The 19,334-nt window shown below is 48.9% G+C and overlaps 1 protein-coding gene across 7 annotated transcripts; it reads right to left on the reverse strand.

Moving 5' to 3' along the window:
* Positions 1–5,027: 5,027 nt before the first annotated feature.
* Positions 5,028–19,328, reverse strand: CRYBA1 (crystallin beta A1). 7 transcript variants are annotated; one of them, XM_083480150.1, is made up of 9 exons: positions 19,071–19,328; positions 16,621–16,689; positions 15,489–15,646; positions 13,324–13,596; positions 12,161–12,225; positions 10,665–10,783; positions 7,663–7,804; positions 6,654–6,796; positions 5,028–5,549 (listed from the first exon to the last, which is right to left on the reverse strand). In XM_083480150.1, the coding sequence occupies exons 4-9, from the start codon at positions 13,352–13,354 to the stop codon at positions 5,402–5,404; spliced, it is 648 nt and encodes a 215-aa protein (XP_083336276.1). In that variant the 5' UTR covers positions 13,355–13,596; positions 15,489–15,646; positions 16,621–16,689; positions 19,071–19,328; the 3' UTR covers positions 5,028–5,401. The 7 variants fall into 7 exon arrangements, with proteins under 7 accessions (XP_083336276.1, XP_083336273.1, XP_083336272.1 ...); XM_083480147.1 differs by lacking the exon at positions 19,071–19,328 and adding an exon at positions 13,678–13,879 and having other exon boundaries at positions 16,621–18,019; XM_083480146.1 differs by lacking the exon at positions 19,071–19,328 and having other exon boundaries at positions 16,621–18,019.
* Between the last annotated feature and the right edge of the window lie 6 nt (positions 19,329–19,334).

The raw sequence follows: 19,334 nt of genomic DNA on the forward strand, positions 1-19,334 counted from the left end.
TTTAAATTTTTTATTTGCTAAGGGGTTCTCTTTTGGCATATGACGATGTTTCTCATCAGGCTGTGAGGTGCTGAACCTGCGAATCCAAATCTCTGCCAAAAATACAATAAGAGGGGTGTCTGTTAAGGCTTGCTTAAATTTGAAGGCTTCCAGGCCCCCAGGACACGGCTTTTGCACCAAGGGCTACCAAAGATGCCGAACTTTAAAAACAAAACAAAATGGCTCTCAAAATGCATTTAACGGCCACCGCTTTTGCCTGAGACCCTTGGAAACGGCTAGCTTATTGCAAGGGTATCAAAGGAACTTGGAAGTTCCCTAGCTCCTATTGACAAGGCTGCATTTCCCAGGGTTCCCATGGAGCTGTCAGTTTGACACAGTTTTGAGCCTCCTGTGTCCTTAAGCAATGCCACCTTTGCAACCCTGGGCGCCCCCACATTTGACTGCTCTGGTGTGTGAAGCCCTCTTTGGAAAGTGTAGAATATTTCCAGTTTTCAGTGGGGGGGGGGGGAGCGGTGATGGGAGGAAGCCCCATAGCCAAATGCAATGAACCATTCTAGCCTTGAATGGAGATGCAAACACATCCTATTGTTGTCACTCTTGGTTTCTTTCCTGTTGCCAAGCCACATTCTAAAAGTATTATTGGTTGGGGGGGGGGCAGAGGAGTAGCATTGAAAATACTTCTTGCAGTTCATTCACCAATATTGCTTCAGATCACCTTCCCATGCATGGTCGCTTGGATTAAGGTAATTTGCTATTTTTCTTGCATTGTGACAAGTAATGTGTAGTTACCCTGCTCTCTCCTAGCAGAGCTCCAGATCTGGGCAGGGGTTGTTTCTGGGGCATCAATCTTGTCACTGATACGGGGAATCTTTGTCAATCCAGGATGCTGGTGGGACTTCCGTCCTCCATGGCCATGCTGGCTTCAGAGCCTGGTAGGACATGCTGCTGACCACTAACATGATAGGTGGAGATTGGTTGGTTGGTTGGTTGAACCAACCAACCAACTGCATTTTAGTTCCAGAGCCTCTTGAGATGTCTTTTCTGGACCCCCCCCCCCAAATTACTGAAGCTTCTGGGCTGGCTTCAGAGTCCAGGCTGGTGGAGCCCAAACCTTTTCCAGAGCTGGCAAGGCGCTGGGGAAGATTTCCACAGCCTCTTCATGGTCAAAGTCTTTTTAAAAAATGAGTAATGGGGAGGAATGTTGGATGTGATCTCCACACCCTCCAGGTTTCTGACCCTCACCCTTCAATACACAAATTGGGTTTGTGTGTGTGGCACTCCACTGATCTGTTTGTTCTTTGCCTGCCTGCTCATTTTTTTTAGTTCTTTAGTTCTGCCGTACTTTTTAGTTCTTTCTGTTGGCTATTTGGGGTTTAGTAGCGCTGCAGAGAGCTTGCTGGGGAGACCATGCATAACAAGGAACTCAAAAATAACTTTAACAAGGTTTTAATAAAAAAAACTCCTTTTACACTAAAGATAACCACAACAAACATGACCCAACCCATCCCCCAGGGTAATGAGAGAGAGCTAGGTGCTGCTCCTTATATACTATGCCCAAATGCTGACACAACTTAATTAACACAACCTAGCAGCACCTGCTATGTTTCACAGCTGTAAGACTGGGTCTCGTTATTTGCCCTGGCCCTTAAGGACATACACAACTTGTGAAACAATAATGAACCTTCACATTTTACAGTGACCATTCAACACTTTCAATGGCACCCCCACTTCATGCCAGTAGTCCTCAAGCTTTGTAGGGGCACCTGATGCCCCTTTGCAGAGTCTCCAGAGTATTTTTCTTTGCCACTGGGTTTTGTTTGCACACGGATTTCCATCCAAGAAGGTGGCTTTCTTAACCAACGTTACTCCCTCCCTCTTGTGTTTTGGGGCAAGAATCATGGCATCCTGTATAATGAGAAAACATGTTTTGGAATCCAGGAGGTGTAGGTTTACATCTCTCTTTGCTTGCTGCAGAGTGGTGTGCATCTAAATTAAACATCTAATACAGTTTCTGAGCCCATCTTTCCGTGCAGGCTCTTAATTCAGATGGTCAGGTGGCTGCTTTTCAGGGTGGGAACTAGAGAAAAAAAGGAAAATGCACTTTGCATTTGAAATGACACCTGGAGAGACGCTAATTGCTTGCATCCTTGACATAATGATCTGCGGAATTAAACGAACCCCTCCATGGCATAATTTTGGTTTTCTCTTTCCTGCCTCCCCCACCCTATATATGGATTCCCAGGTGCATGGCGGGTGGGGAATGCTTGTTGCTTGGGTCCTCCTTGCAGGCTTTCCACTGGCATCTAGTTGGCCACTGTGAGAACAGGTGGCTGGACCAGCAGGCACTTCCTAATGGATGCAGACAGAGTGGAACACCTTTGCATGCATTGATGATGATTATTCCAATGGCTTTTGCACATTTGGTTGTCGCCAAAGCACCATTTGGTGAGTGCCGGAGAGTTTGCAATCTTAAAAGCGGGCAAAATAAAATGGGACAATTTCTGGGAAATTCTTTCCTTCCCCTACCAGCTGATCTCTGCTAGTTCCACGGGACTCTCTAGCGAAGCATGTCTTAAGGATTGCAAGTTCAGGGTGCCTCTGAGAAGCGGGTGTTTCTGTGTTGTGTGTTGAAGTGTTAAAGGGGGGCATTCTCTTGTATTCTGATGAATCAGTTTCTGGTTGCCTCTCTCCCTGCTCCCCAGTTCTGTGTGATTTCTAAATCCTGATGTTGGGGTAGCTCCCCAACTTAAGTCACAGCTGCTGTTTTCTGCCTCTTGCCTGCTGAGGTGCCTGCCCTCCAAACTTCCTTCCTGTCCTTCAAGGCCCATTTAAATGCACAGCTCCAAATCTTTTAAGTTTTGTCCTTGACTGCTGTTGGTGAGCTGCCTTAAGTCCCTCTGCCCTTCCTGGAGAGGGAGGGGAAGCGCAAACCGTTTTGGAATCTGCAAACGCTCATAGTTCAGTGTCTTAATCTTTTATAAAAAAAATTCCTTCCGGTGGCACCTTAGAGACCAACTAAGTTTGTTATTGGAATGAGCTTTCGTGTGCGTGGATCTGAAGAAGTGTGCATGCACACGAAAGCTCATACCAATAACAAACTTAGTTGGTCTCTAAGGTGCTACTGGAAGGAAAAAAAATTATTTTGTTTCGACTACAGCAGACCAACACGGCTACCTACCTGTAACTTAATCTTTTACATATGTGATGGGGGGGGGGAGGATGTTTGAATTTTGGGAAGCCTGACACCACCTTGGCCCTCAATATTTTGCACGGATCTCTTGCCCTTTTGACCGCAACCTATTCTGCAAAGTGCAGAAGTGAAGAGAAAGTGGCAGTGCTGGGGACTGCCTTTCTGAAGAGAGTCTGTCTGCATCTTCTGCAGTGACCCTCTCAGTCTCCTTCCTGTTTCATCTCCCCCACTCCACCCCCACCCCAGAAACAGGGTCTTTGAAAACTTGGTTCCAACACTTGCCTGGTTCGCTTCAGACTCGGGGGGGGGGGGGCCTGACTTGCCGCTTCATTTCTTTCCCATTGAACCACAAACCTTATTAATATAAATCTTGAGATGTCACAGCACTGGCACGCAATGACTGCACTCTCACCTTTCCTGCTTGGCCATTTTGCAGTAGAGCAAGACCTTGTGGAGGGTGGGGGGGCTTTATTTTTGCTTCTGTCCCAGAACATGAGACCACTTGACCTGAAAAATACCACCGAGTCCTTTGCAAAGAACTGGGTCAAAAAGCGAGGCAGACTGGCCTAGATTGTATGTGTGAGATACTCCCTGTTCTTCAAGAGGAAAAAAATCCACCTGCTTAGAGCTCTCTTACTCCATAACGCCAAGGCTGGAGAGACATTTCTGGCCAAAAGGCCAGAGCATTTTGCCGTTTCCCCTCCCCTTCTCTTCAAATGTTTCACGGTGGATAGGAATGGGCTGTGCACCCAGCTGTAAAAAGGGCACTACTTCTCAGACTGGAGGAACTGGTGGGTTTTGTTGGGTTTTGTTGAGGAGGTTTGCAGTGGGGGTGACAGACCCAGAACCAGCCAAATTTCACCAGTCCATCAATCCGTCTCCATGCTGTTGCTCAGGCTAGGTCAGTTTTGTCACTTAACGGAAGCAAAATCTCAGCTTCTCCCTCCCTCCCTTTTTAAAAAAATGCTATTCCACAACAGTTCTTAAAACTTCCCCTCCCACTAAAAAGAATCTATTTTATATTTTAATGAAGAAAACTAAAAATGGAGAGAGATGGTTGTAGAACAAAATAAATTAAGAGATGCTACATGATGTAAAATGTTCAATAAAAAAAATAAAAATCAAGTTTCCATGTGTCTGTTGTTTTTCAGTTATGATTTTCCAACCAGTCCTGTTCTTGGTGATAATTTCACTAGAGGTAATTATACCATTCGGGTGGTGATGTTGGAGATAATAAGATAGAATTTCTGTTTCCAGGAGAATGGCTGGCCAATGGTGCTGTGGTGAACTTTGCAAACAAAGCAGTATCTCGTTGGGGGTGGGGAAAAACATTTTGCCTCCTAGCTCTGCTTCCTGCCTCCTCCTCCCTTCCACCCCATAGTCTCCAGATGTTGCTGGACTCCCTCCCACCTTCCCATATAGCCATGCCAGTCCCAACATCTGGAGCTGTGTAGGTTCTTCACACCTGGCTTAAGCGGCTCCTACTAGTGTCTGAGCCCCACCTAAAGGTGACTTTGTGTAGCCCCTCTGCAGTTGGCAAAATCTACGCTCAAGAGACCCTCGGGTGTATTGTCTGAAATAAGCTGCACATCTGTATAGAATGCTAGAGTGGATGCCGGATTCAGCTTCACAAGACTCCCACCTTCCATGTGTGTGTTTTTAAAACTGCTCAAGTTTCTAGCCCTCGATACTGTAATTGAAAATATGTGCTGGTGGGTGGGTGGAGCCTATTGTCCCTAGCCAGAGAGGGAGGTGCTTCTATTTTAAGGTTTCCAAAACATGATTTGACCGCAGCTTTCAATCACGTAAAATGTAAATCATACAAAATCACTCCTGCTTTGAGCACAAGCCTGGCTTTATTTTTAAGCATGCAGGGAACATTAGGCTGCTGTCTTTCTGCCTGCCTACAGCGCCCTGTGCATCTTGCGCAAACACATTGACACCAGAGCATGTACAAAGTGCTTCCTGCTTCACACACACACATATTTCCTTCCCAGGTGTTTCCTTCCTCTTTGTGGCAGCAAGGAAGATGCTGGAGAGAAGGATTTCCCCAGCCCAAGAGGACCAAGGGGGGGGGGGAGAGGTTTAAGCACCTGTGTGGGGAACTGGGGAGAAGTGGAGTGAAAAGGGGAGTCCTCCCTTTTGCGCTGGCAACTTGCAGCCCTGACGCTCTGCTCCAGGGTATGTGTGTGCGCGCACTTGCCTTCAGGCCTACTGCTGGATGCGCCGGACTGACTGGATCTGGAAGGTCTGGGCGTGAGAGCCCCACTCCCGCCAGTGCTTGTAGTCTCCGCCATGGTGGTCGGACTCAAGGATGTACTGGTAGCCGCGGTAGCCGGGGTACTGGTAGCAAACCCACCTGCAGAGGAGGAGTTGCGGAGAGATACAAAAGCTGAGTTGCCCAGTTGGGGCCATGAAGAGCTGTCCAGGGAGCACAGCTATCCCTCCACATCCTTCGACTGTAGAGTTGGAAGGGATTCTGCCCCCCCCCCCCGGTCATCCTAAATGGCCTCGGTCCAGTATACCTGAAGGAGCGTCTCCACCTCCATCGTTCTGTCCAGACACTGAGGTCCAGCTCCAAGGGCCTTCTGGAGGTTCCCTTCCTGCGAGAAGCCAAGTTACAGGGAACCAGGCAGAGGGCCTTCTCGGTAGTGGCACCCGCCCTGTGGAACACCCTCCCATCAGATGTCAAGGAGATAAACAACTACCAGACTTTTAGAAGACATCTGAAGGCAGCCCTGTTTAGGGAAGCTTTTAATGTTTCATGCATTACTGTATTTTAATATTGTGTTGGAAGCCCCCAGAGTGTCTGGGGAAACCCAGCCAGATGGACGGGGTATAAATAATCAATAATAATAATAATAATTATCCAGTCTAACCCCTTGGAATGCAGGAATCAGCAACCAGGTGTGTGTGTGACCCAGTTGCAAATCCCTGGTAGGTGCAGAAAGTGCTGTTTGCCTGCTTGTTTCTAGGGCGGTTTGGTTAGGCCAGGGGCTGTCAACCTGGTCCCAACTGCCCACTAGTGGGCGTTTCAGGATTCTAGGTGGGTGGTAGGGGGTTCTATGGCACAAGCAGAACCCTCCTTCCATTGGGCACTGGTGGGCGGTAAGGAAATTTTACCCTCAAGAAAGATGCATTAGTGGGCAGTAGGTATAAAAAGGCTGACTACCCCAGGTCAGGCCATCTTGGCACATCTGGGGTAGAGGTGCCCGCTCTTCCCAAGATTAAGGGGGTCACGTTGCACGCACATGACGTCACACTCGTCTCCTGGCAGTGTGCAGGACAGTGCTGCCTTCCGTGATGCTGCGTCCTCAACATTGAGGGGGCCAGGTCCCCTTCAAACAAATATCGGGGGGGTGAAGACACCTTGGCCCCCTGGAGTTGGCATGCCCGCATGGCACCCTTCCCAGGCCTCACATCTTGGCTCAGAAGCTGTCTCCTGCCATCGCCCCCCACTTACGCGCCACAGTGGATCTTCATGGAGCCCACTTCGCTGTTGCTCCAGCCCATGGCCTGCAGGGAAGGGTAGTCATCATGGACCTCCCACGGCTGCCCCATGAAGTTCTCCTTTTCGTAAAGGGTGATCTTGGACTCTTTGTGGCTCTGTGGGGGTGGAGGAAAGAGCAAAGCAGCCCTCTTTTCAGTGAAAACACCTGTCCAAAATTCAGGATGCCAACTTCGCGCTGCCACCATAAAGGTAGGGATGTTCCCATGACTTCAGAGCCCCTCCAGCACACAGGGCTCAAGGGGCCTGAGATGTGGGACAGTAATATTGGGGTAAGATCTGTGCATGACACTATGTGCCAGGCAGGGGCTGCCCGTGGCTTCAGCTGCCGAGGCCCTCTATTGTTCTCTCCCAGTTTTGGACACATTGGGACTGAGCCCTCTTAGCCTGTCTGCCTATAAGCTGTTAATACGCTTCTTCTGCAGCAGTTTTAATTTAACTTGAAAAGCCGTGATGTTGTAATTCCTAACCCTGGGGGGGGGGGGTCCAAAGAGGGCTGGCCTTTAAGCCTTTTCACCCCTACAGCAAGAAGTAAAAACAACTCCAGTTTTACCCTTTTGCAGAATTTCAGCAGCTTGCATGTCACTTAAATATTTTTTTACAATATTAAGCAGTTTATAAATTATGATTAAGAATCTTATTTGTACCCTGCCCATGTAAACTAAATTAACAAACTCAACTCACACCTCCCGACACACCCCAATCTCTGGACTGGAGATGGTATTATTATTAGGCAACTTTGTTTTTAAAAAACCTCCCAAGAATCTTATTTATTTATTTAGGCTAAAGAAAAACTCTGTGAAGCTTGAAAGTTTGCTTGCGGCTCAAAAAGGAGTTCTGTGAAACCCGAACGCTTGCCTCCTGAACTGGGAAAGCTGGTTCCTTCTCCAGAGAGGTCTCGTTTTAACAGGCCTGCGATTGTGGTCCTTGCATAATGCCGCGCGGCAAAGGCGATGGGACTCACTGCGGAGGAGATAGGGCGGAAGGACATCAGCCGCTCCACGTGGTAGGCGTTGCTGCCGCTCCAGGCCTCCCAGCGGGGGTACTCTCCGCGCTCCAGGACAAACTGCTGCCCACAGAAGTTGGTGTGCTCATAGCCAAACCAGCTGCGGAGAGGAAGGAGGAGACAGTCAGCAAGAAAGCACATCACCACACCTTCCCCAGATGAAAAGAGGGGCATGTCTCACTCCCCACCCTCCTCGACCCCCCAAATTTTGGTCCCCCCACCAAGAGCGAGTGCCACCCCCACGACACCAACGGGGCACAGCGCACAGGCCTTCCACTGTCCTGAGAAAACCTCTTAGTTATTTTATTCTTTGGTAGATTTGCAAGAAGAAAAACACACAGTCATAAATACATTTTAGAAAGCGGCAATATTTGATGTGGATACACAAAGCATTTTTTAAATTAACAAAACCAAGGCTCCTTGTACTGCACCCTTCTTGCTGCCCAGGGCGGTCCTGCCCTCTGCTGACCCCTCAGAGCCAGCATGCGGTACGGGGCTGGGCCTCGTTGGTGGTAGCCTCTTCTCCTCCTTGCCTGCTCTCCAGCAGCTGCTGCGAGCTGCCCAAGGGAGGAGGCAGCCATGGAGAGGCCCGGAAGAGGCAACAGGATGCTTCCTCACACAGGCAGCACTGCCACCACCCAGGACAAGCATCGGCACCTCGTACTCCCCGAGCTCAGCACTGGCAGTGCTGGAGGGGAAAAGGAGACACCCTGGGGTCAAATCAGAAGCTGGGATGGCTTTGTACTTCCGGGACTGTCCCTGGAAAATCAGGACACTCGGAGGAGATGCAACACATGCCCTCGTTTTATCCCACTGGTGGAGAGGGCGGTCTGCTCCACAGCAGGACGGCTGAGCGATGGGCCCTCAAAGAAGTGATAATCCGGTTCTCGTTATTCAGCCTAAATATAGCCTTGTGGGTAGCCCCGGACTGGTCTGATTCTGGGGCTGGGTTCTTGACCTGCCTCAGTCAGCTATGCAAGAGCCTCTTGTGTAAAGGGAGGTTTCTCAATACTTTCCTTTGGCCTGGGAATCCCCAACTTGGTCACCTCAGGGGACCTCCCAGGCAACAGCTGGGATATTTTAACTGTCCTTTTTAAGACGGCAGCTTTTCACTGCTTCATGTGTGTGCGCGTGTTTCTGTCATAGGCTCCCCTTTAGATGCCGTTTTTAATTTCATGCCCTTCCTGACAACCTGTTTATTAAGCACCCACCCTGCAGGGACATTATTTTCATTATATTTTTAATTGAAATTGCAATCAGCAGCAGCACACAAGAGGATGGCAGGGAAGACAAGAGCAAAAGGGAGGTGCACCTGGAGTTTTCCTTGAGAACGCTGATTCGTTAAGAGTGCACAAAGCATGGACCCTGCGGGCTGGAGAAAAGGGCAACCCCATGTTTTCAGAAGGACTTTAGGCAGCCTATATTGCAGCAGTACGGACAAGGTGACTTGTGATGGAACAACAGTCCAACAGCCTATCTTTTATTAGCCTCAATACGGCCCGATGGATGTGCTTTCAGGAGCTGCTTGCGCCAGGGCCAGCCCAAGACATCTGGTCACTTGAGGCAAACCAGAAAATGGTGCCTCCCCCCCTCCAGGGAAGAAGAGATGGGTGAAAATCTACATTGGGAACAAGGTAGGGAATCACATCAACCATAGCTGATGGCAGTTGTGGGAATCAAAGGCCCTGAGGGCAGCCCCCACCATTCTCTCCCCATGGGTGTGGGGAGACAAGCAGCACCTCCTATTCCCCCAGAGGCTACTGCAGAGGTAGCATTTGGGGAGGGGGCTGCCAAGGAGGTGGCTGATCTAGCTTCCAAGGAGCCTGCAGCAGCCACTGCTGTCACTACAGCAGCAGCAGTAGTGGGCAATGCATTCCTTAGAGGCTGGATCTGCTCCTCTATGAACCCTGCTGCCTTAGGCAGCTGCCTCCCCTTGCCCCATGGGTGGGCTGGCCCTGGCTTACACCATTTCAACCCTTGGACTCCTTCAAGCAAGTTATGCATTCTGGCATAATATCCCATATGATTTTTTAAAAAAATATATTAAATGTATAATGAGATTAACAAAATATTCTAACAATAGAAAGAGAGAAAGAGAGAAAGAGAGAAAGAGAGAAAGAAAGAAAGAAAGAAAGAAAGAAAGAAAGAAAGAAAGAAAGAAAGAAAAGAAAGAGAGTACGGTCAGGTAAGGAGATGAAAGATATAAATAAACACATAAAGGAAACTTGCACAAGAGAGGCAGCACCACCGTGCTCCAGGAAATTCCAGGGAAATCAGATGCTACGTTGGCTATTTAATAGACATTTATTCTGATTTGTTTGCAGGGAAGCCAAAGCAAGCCCCCGCCCCATGCTTCCCAGTGCATTTCCTCATCACTTTCCTTATTTCAAAAAAGAGAAGGGGGGAAATCCATTTTTATAGGGTGGGGGGGAGCCAGTTTCTTGCACATAATCAGCTCTAATTACACAACCCCCAATTTGCCAGCAGGTGGCTGGATCCACAACAGCCTGGAAGCACCCTTCTGTGTTGTTTAAGATGCCTTGGAAGCTTAAATCAAAAGGTGGCATATAAATGGGATGAGGATGGGGATGTCCAATGAACTTCACCTTTGCCGCACGTGGCTCAGGGAACCACCTTTGTCAAATCAAACCAAGGCTATGTTTCCTGCAGGCTCTGGAGGAGGGTCTTTGTGGGTTCAGGTGGGCTGGGCGGTTTTGGAACATGTGACTGAGAACAGGAGGACACTTGCTATGGGGGCCCGTGTGACCCACAGTGGTGGGACTGCAGGAGGGCAGAGGGCTCTGCTTGAAGGCTTCCCAATTGGACCTCTGGCTGGCCCCTGTGAGAACAGGATGCTGGACTCAGATGAGCCATTGGCCTGATCCGGCAGACTCTTTCTTCTCATCTTCTTCTGAACCTGACTTCTTGCTTTCGGAATCCCCGCTACCCCCTGTACTCACGCGCCACTTTCCACCTTGAGCGAGCGCACGTTGTCGAAGCTGCACTCCACGATGTTGGGGCAGGAGGTGGCAAACTCCATCCGTTTGCCCTGGAAGTTCTCCTGATCATAGGCAGTGATCTGCAAGAGAGCAACAGCGTCAGGCAGGGCAGGGCAGGGCAAGTGCTCCCGCTTTCCAAAGAGGGAAATTTTAAGGACCTGCTTTTGCTGCCCTTGAAAGACACCCCGTTCCAGCATCTCTCAGCCTCATAGGAGGGCCAGCTTAAATATCTCTCTTCCACACTCTCTCTTTGCTCTGGTTGAAAATGACCCCTAGGCCAGGAATGGGGAGTCTCAGGCCTGGGGATCAAATGCGGCCCTCCAGGCCTTTCTGGCTGGCCCTCAGAACTTTTCCTGGGCCACGCCCCCTCCCTAGCCACACCCCTCCCTCCAGGCCACGCCCCTCCCTGTCCCTCCTTCAGTGTTTTTGCCTGGCTAGAAATTACTCTTCCTTGATGGGATGGAAAAGGGTTTGTGGGAGGAAAGGGTTATTGGTTTGTTCCTGTTCTTCTTTTTCTTATGTATTTTGTGTTCTCATTTTGTGTTTTTATGTTGTCAGTTTTAGTAAACTTTATAAATAAAAATTAAAATAGAAAACAGAGGGATGGGTGTGTTAACATGTGTAGGAGCTAGCCTACTGTACTAATTTACACCCATTGTTCTGCTCGTCCACCACGGACATAGAATAATAGAACTGTGGAGCTGGAAGGGACCCTCAGGGTCATCTAGTACAACCCCCTGCAATGCAGGAATCTGGTGCCCCCCAGTAGCCAGGCTGGCTCTAGACATTTGGCAAAGGCAAAGGACAAGGTGGCGCCCTCCTCAAGGCATCTAGAAAAGCCCATTGAACTGGCAGCTGAATCTTACTCTGACACTGGGAAAAGGAAAACACTAGCAGGCTAGTGAAGAGGGTACAAGGCAGGCATCATGGCACCCTCACAGCTCCATCTCCTCCCCGCCCCTCAGCATCTTCCGCCTGAGGCAGCTGCCTCACTCTGCTTCATCATAGGGCTGGCCCTGCCCAGTAGGGGTTGTGCTCTATGGCCTGAAAAAGGTCCCTGCCCCTAATCTAATCCGCAGATCAGGTTCCAGCATGCCAGCCCCACTCGCCCAGTGTCAGGATGCCATTTTAATCACCCACAACACCCCTGAAGTAGCGTCACCCCAGGGTACTGTAAAATGGTGGCTTGGCTCCTAGCCACTTAGATTGCTGCCTGTTGCTGGAACCATTGGGACCAGGTATGCCCACGAGGAGCAGGGGCCAGGAGGGCACCAGGCTGCCCCTTTGCCAAGGCCCCCTCAAACTTAAAGCCAACCCTGGCCATGAAAGCATAATCCACAGAATTGTAGAGCTGGAATGGTCACCTAGTCCAACCCCCTGCAATAAATCTGCCAGTCTTTGCATTGCCACAGGAGTCTTTGTGGCTCTCCGCCTGCGTTTTAACCACCGGGACGTACCTTCCACGTGCCCACCTGGGCCGGTTGGGGGTTTATCTGTGCCATCTTGGCTGCGTGGCTGAGTTCTAAGGGAAAGAAAAAACAGGGGGAAGCATCAAACTTGTCTCAAAATCTGCATAGGTGCCCATATTGACAGCAAGGTCCTTTCAGGTCCGTCCTTGCTGCAGACACAAGTGCTTCCAGGAGAGGGCACTGTCTGGCAGATGTGGGGCCCCAAAATCACAACATAGATTTCTAAACCCCAAAAGCAAATTTAGGAGGCTCCCACCTCACCTGCAATGAACAGAGGTGCAAGTTTGTCTGGTTTGTGACTGGATGACTTTTCCTGTCTCTCCCCTCAGTTTGTGTTCCAAAATGGGACAGTGGTGTGCAGATAGGCATGGACTCATCTGTCAGTTTCAGATTCTAACTTCTGCATCAGCATTTATTTATTTTTTAAGTTCTCGTGAAATCCATCAGAGTTTTAGTGCCAATTTTTCCAAATATACACATTCTTGCATGCAGTTTTGCCAGATAGGCACATTTTTTTTTTTGCAAGCGATTTCCCCTATAATTTCAATACGTTGATTTCATTTAATGCACATTTCCCCCATAGGCATTATTCACTTGGAGAACAGCATCACAAAATTCAGAGATGTGCAAATCTCAAAGAATGGCTGCGTTTCGATCTGCGTATTTTTCCGCAAAGTTAAGAAGTGGATCAGTTCACCTGCAAAAATGCACAAAGTAGGGCAGTGGAGGTGCAAATTATTATTATTAGCTACATCTCATCTATCCTCAGTTGAGAGCCAGCATGGTGTAGTGATTACAGGATTCAAATCCCCACTCGGCCACAAAGCTCCCCGGGTGCACCCTTGGGCCAGTCCACTGCCTCTCTCAACCTAACCTACCTCACAGGGTTGTTGTGAGGATAAAATGGGGTGGGGGGGAAACCACATACACCACCCTGAGCTCTGAGGAGGAGAAGTGGGATAGCAATGCAATGCAAATAGGTTGTCCAAGACCTGCCATTTTCCTCCAGTTTGATTATGGGGGGGGGGGTTCAATTTAAGAGACAGCCTGTTGGGAGGATTTCTTTCCGGACAGGAGTCTCGGTCTTGATGAATAAAGTCCAGACGGGGGAGAGAATTTGGGGAAGGGGGGTTTTCTCTGGAGTGACTCACCTCGCTCGCTGAATGGTGACAGTTCCTCCATGGGCCGCCCTGCTGCCTGGACCGTCCCTGTTTGTTTATATAGGGCCAGAGTCCCGATAGGCACCGGGCAAGCTTTGAGCTGCGGTCAGCACGATGCATTCTCTGCCACTGAGCCTCCCTTGATCCCCAGAGATTTCAACAGCTCGCTTCCACCGTCCAAGTTGCATTCTTGGCTGAGGGTGCATCCAATCGCCCATCACCCACCCAGGGTGGGGGCCGCCTGCAGGAATGCCTGGCTAGTGTCTGGGGGAAATGAGAAGGGGGAACTTTTAGCACAGCACCCATCTATGGAACTCCCTCCCACAGGAAAGAGTGATGGCCAACCTAGATGGCTTTAGAAGAAGATTGGACAAAGTCATAGAGCAGGTGGCTACTGATGGCTACTGGCCACAAAAGCTATGCTCTGACTCCACGGCTGCAGGCAGTGATGCTTCTGAATACCAGCTGCTGGAAACTCCAGGAAGGGAGAGGGCTCTCGTGCTTGGATCCTGCTTCCAGGCTTCCCATTAGAGCACCTCATTGGCCCCTGTGAGAAAAGGATACTGGACTAGATGGGCAGTGGTTCTGATCCAGAAGGTTCGTAGAATGGGAATCTCAGGGAGCAGGATCCTGTACCTAATGCTACATTCTGCGTTTTCTGAATTATGCCAGTTGTACCCAGACCCCTCTAGGCTGTTCTGCTCTCTCATGTCCCCCTTTAGCTTCAGCGCAACTTGGCCACTAACAAGGGGCACTAGCTAAAGGAGACAGCTAGGGATCTTATACAGCAAGCCCACAAATTACATGGGGGTTACGTTTCAGGGGTCGTGTCTAAAGCCAAAATATAGTCAAAACCCATTGGCTTCAACGGCGGGTGGGAATGCCGAAGTCATTTTTCCTGGAACCCCACTCCATTTTAAAAACTTTAATTTTTTTGCTATACATGTAAAGCATGAATGCAGACAAGTTAAATGCACATAAGTTGAGGGCTTACTGTAATAACCACATCCCAGGGCGAGAGCTACAACAGCATTGGGCTGGGATCTGAAAAAGGAGCAAATAGTTTTGAGTTTTGGAGCTTGTTGGCATGAAGCAAGATATGCTGTTGCTTTTGAGCAGCAACGGGGAACCTGCAGATCAGGAGAGAAATGTGGCCCTGCAGGCCTTTCTGTCTGGCCCTTGGGACTCTTCCCAGGCCACACTCGCTCTCTCCAGGCCACACCCTTCTTAAGTCCTCATTCGCCCCCTCCTTGAGTGCATCAATGAGTCAATGAGCTCTGGTAATGCCTCCTGCTTGTCTGGATAGAGGGCAGAGAGGGGTGCTTGAGTGCAGGTGCAGAAACTAGCCTACTGTATAAAGGTAAAATTTGCATTCATTGCTCTGGCACCGCCCACCAATGGTATGTGGCCCCTTGGAAGGGAAATGTGGCCCTTGGGCTGAAAAAGTCCCCCCACCCCTGCTGCTTTTGAGGGAGTAATTGTTCTTTAGGACAACCATGGCTTATCACTTTTTTTTTGCATCCCCCCCAGATATTGTGAAAGACGCACAAGATTCTGTGTTTCTCTCTCCCAGGCTAGGGCTGTGGAACTCCCTTCTGCCCAGGAACCTTGAAACAGCTAAGTCTGGCCAATCACCCAAGATGCCGGGGAGAGGGGTCACTTATTTTCTAGGGGCAGCATGCTGGCTTCTCTCTGCCCCTCTGGGAAGCAGGCAGGTGGGCCCGTGGCTTCCGCTCAGAGGGATTGCCAGTGGCGGCCCACAAGCTGCCACCTCAGCACTCTGCCTGGCGTCTGAGCGAGCGCTTTTGTTTTTTGGCAAATGAGCAATAGAGAATTGAACAAAAGGCACCCTGCCTCTCCCCACCTCCTTGGCCTGGACCCAGCAGCAGGCTTAATGGAGGGACTCCAGAGCTGCAGTTTGAGATGAGCCTGTCTAAGGGAGGGTGAAGGGGATGAAGCATCGTAGACAGTGTTGGCAGCCATTGTGGAAGCATCGGGTGCTCCTCCTGATAGCCAACTCTGAATTTCATTGCCAACCCTCCACTCAAAATGGTTTACAAAAGAAAGAGCAAAATAAAATTTTCACTTGAGAAAAAGAGCAATAATTCAATACACACAGTTAAAATAACAACAGGCTAAAAACCAAATTAGCTCACATCAATGGTCACCTGCTAAAACCACCACATCCCAGGATTTGATTTCTCCCAGGATGCCCACTGCTGGTTTGTGGCCCCTGACAGATTGCTTGCTGTCAAGGGAATGTGGCCTTGGCACAAGAAAAAGGGTTGTCTACTCCTGCACTAGACTACAGCACCTAAGAGAGGTTAGGCTGGCCTCAACTAGAGCCAGGGCCTTCTCGGCTGCAGCTCCAACCTGGTGGAATGCTCTGTCACAAGAGACTAGGGCCCTGCGGGACCTGACATCTTTCCGCAGGGCCTGCAAGACAGAGTTGTTCCACCAGGCCTTTGGTCAGGGCGCAGCCTGACTCCCTCCTCTGGCAACCTGCACAGAATTTTGCTTAATCGGTTGCCAGCAATTTGATTTTAATTAATTTTTATAATGAAATATTTTTAGAATGTGTGATTATTTGACTGTTTGACTGTTTGATTATTTGATTGTTGTTAGCCGCCCTGAGCCCGGCTTCGGCTGGGGAGGGTGGGATATAAATAAAATTTATTATTATTATTATTATTAATAATATACTATGAACACCCTCAGACACCTGCTCAGAGCAGTGCAATAAAGGAACACCCCAAAGAGAAAACCAGCCAAGAGTCTTGTGGTACCCGAAAGACTAACAGTTTTACTGCTCATGGGCTAGCGTCCACATCATCAGATCAACCAACAGGAATCTGAAAGACTCTTTAAAAGAAGCATCGATTTTGGTGGAGAAAGTTGAACTTTGGAAAAGAGAACCTAAATGTTCTGCTCACTGGATGTTCAAAGGAATAGCAGCCCAGTCCTAACCACGTTTACTCGGAGGTAACTCTACTGAATAAGCGCAGCAGGTAAGCAGGGTTAGACTTGCAGCCTTATGTAACCTAAGCATGAGACTCAGCAGAATGTGAGCACTCTTCATTCATCCCATGCTGGTCTTCCAAAACAAAGGTGGATGTGCCTTTTGAAGCAGAGTCCACTAGAGGGCAGAAAAGTTGTTCAAATAATCATTTAAAAAAAGAGAAAAGAAATCTCCCTATTATTTTAATTGAACTTGGCATCCAATAAAGAAAACAGGTCAATACGCTTTGCTATGTGGAGCAAACGTCGAAAAGTGCTCTGTGTACTTACAATTGTTTTCTGTTTGCGTGGAAAGAGAGGTGTCTATTTATTGCATTATCTGTCATGAAAATCTGTTACCTGTTAACCATAAGAAAGGAGTGTGTCAGGAAAGCATAAGTGGTCCAGCATGCAGAAGTCAAAGTTTTGCTTTTCAGAGAGAGCCCCCTACTGAAGTGAGTGCCTTGTCAGGAGTCTGGGCATGCCACCCTCACCACCGGCCCTGATCCAAATCCCTGCATGGGGAACAGTCAGAAAGCCTTATCAAATGAAGTGCAGATGGGGACTCCCTTAACAAAATGACTAGATGAGGAACGTCTGCTAGAGATTAAAAGGTTTTGTTCCTAACTAATGCAGAATAGCCTATCACAATATATATTTCTTTTTAAAATGGCCTCAAATACAACAGAACCCTTGTAAACAATAGGATGCATAATGGTTGACAGCCCTGTTTCATCAACACAGACAAGTCTGCAAAAACAGCAACAGCAATGCCCTGATAACTGAGATTGAAACACCAGTTCATAACTTCTCTCTCAAAACAAATGTATACGTGGCCAGTTATTGTTTTGTACATTGATAGACCTGTTACAGCAACTCAGTCTAAAGCTGACAGTAGAGCAGGGTGCAAGAGGGGGGCTGCAACAAAACGTTGCAGCGCATCATCTTTTAGCGGGAGGACTGCTCCTGGCCAGGGTCCCAGCCAGCTGTTTCCCCCAAGCTGGGCATCCTACCCTCTCTCCCCACTCCCCATTTCTGTTTTCTCCCCTGAAATGATACTCAAAGTTTGTTAAGGGTGCTGGGAACTACAGTTCCCATGATTCTTTGTGGGAAGGTGTGTGCTTCAAATGCCTGGTGCATACCTGTTGCAGCCTCATTTCTGTGAGCACAGAAGCACCGAGTTCACCCAAAACTCCCCCAAATAAAACAGCTGCTAGAAATACGATGCAAAAAGAATTGGGGGACTAGAATGCGGGGAAAGAGGCAGGGCTGTCCTTTCGACCGAAGAAACACGAGCGGATTAATTGTTTGAATAGATTAATTTGCGCAAGTGTTCGTGGGGATATAATTTGTGTGTGCCCAATGAAGTGTGCCTAGGATTGCAGTTTTAGTTGATTAAAGAGATGCCCCTAATGAATTGAGCAACAGGCTTCACAAAATGATGATTAGTTTTTAATTACAGTGCTGAGAAATCCATGGGTGGCAGGCACCCTGTTAGGAAAAAAGCATTCCTCCTCCACCCTCGCCCAGGAGGGAATATTTCTTCTGAGATGGCGCCTACTGTTAACATTCATTCTTATTGTGCCATCCGCTGGCACTTTACAAAGACAGGGCAAGTCTCTGCCTCAAGGAACTTACAATCTAGGGACGGGGGAAAAATACTCCCTCTGCCCTCTGCATGCAGATATAACCGATGCATTAAACCTTGTGCAACAGAATAGATGGATTAATATCACTTTAAACACTTGTTGTCTCTAGATGTGTGTGTGTGTGAGAGAGAGAGAGACAGCAGCCATTTTGTGATGGCGCCCACAACATTTATTATATAAAGATAAAAGAACTGGCACCTCTTTGTTTTTTTTAATCAAAAGGGGTATTGATTGCCAACAATTGAGAGTCATGCTTACTGGGAAGTAAGCCTCATTCGGTGTCCTCACTGCCTGCCTTTTCCTCTCAGGGAAGCTAATAATGATGATAATAATACAGTGGTGCCTCGCAAGACGAAAAGAATTCGTTCCGCGAGTCTTTTCGTCTTGCGATGTTTTTCGTCTTGCGAAGCATGGTCCGTCGCAACTGCGCCTCTTCAAGCGGCTTTAAAAAAAAAGCGCAAGACGTTTTCATCTTGCGAAGCAAGCCCATAGGGAAATTCGTCTAGCGAAGCAACGCAAAAACGGAAAACCCTTTCGTCTAGCGAGTTTTCCATCTTGCGAGGCATTCGTCTTGCGGGGCACCACTGTAATAAGAAGTAACAAAAATGTTGCCAGAGGGAAAAGTCCTTCAGGGTGCCAAATGGGGCTTGCCTTTGCGAGGGTAATAATAACAATGTAATTAATAATGCTAATAACTCAGAAGTAAGTCCCACTAATTAATAATAACTCAAAAGTTGGGTCCCAGCCCTCCTGACCCTGACTAGCTTTCCCCTCAGAGAAGCTCAGTGCCAGTCAGGGCGCCCAGAGGGGACGACAGACTCCTGAGTAAGAGGTCCCACTTACTTGCGAGGAAGCCCCATTAGATGCCCCGACTTCCCCCTCAAGAGAACATTTTGTCGTGGTTGGGACGTTATCATGGCCACCATTCAGAGCTTCTCTGAGGGGAAAGTCAGCTCGACGCAAAAGGGGCTTGCTAAGAGGAATAATCCCCCGACTGACAAGCGGCCTACTCGGAAGCAAGCCCCTTGACCTTCCCCCTCAGAAAGAGCATTTCCTTTACTGTTTCCCCCCGAGGTTGCGCCTTCTTCTCACCATTACCGCCCCCAGCGCTTGCATGAAAGCGAAGGGACCCCTTCATTTCAGTGGGGAGGGAGGGAGGTCTACTCTGAGTAGGACTTGGCGGGCCAGCAGCACCCATCCTTCCCCTCTGGATCTGCGCGTGAGGGGAAGGGAGCGGCCCTGCTCTGAGTTGGCCACGAAGCCGCTGAGAGAGACCCCGCGGCGGAGGCCCGTCCCTTTCAAGGCGGGCGGTCTACTCTGAGTAGGGCCTCTTCCCCGCCTCGCCCCTCCGAGCTG

Source organism: Podarcis liolepis, assembly GCF_965112155.1.
Source record: "Podarcis liolepis genome assembly, chromosome: 16".
Taxonomy (NCBI): Eukaryota; Metazoa; Chordata; class Lepidosauria; order Squamata; family Lacertidae; genus Podarcis; species Podarcis liolepis.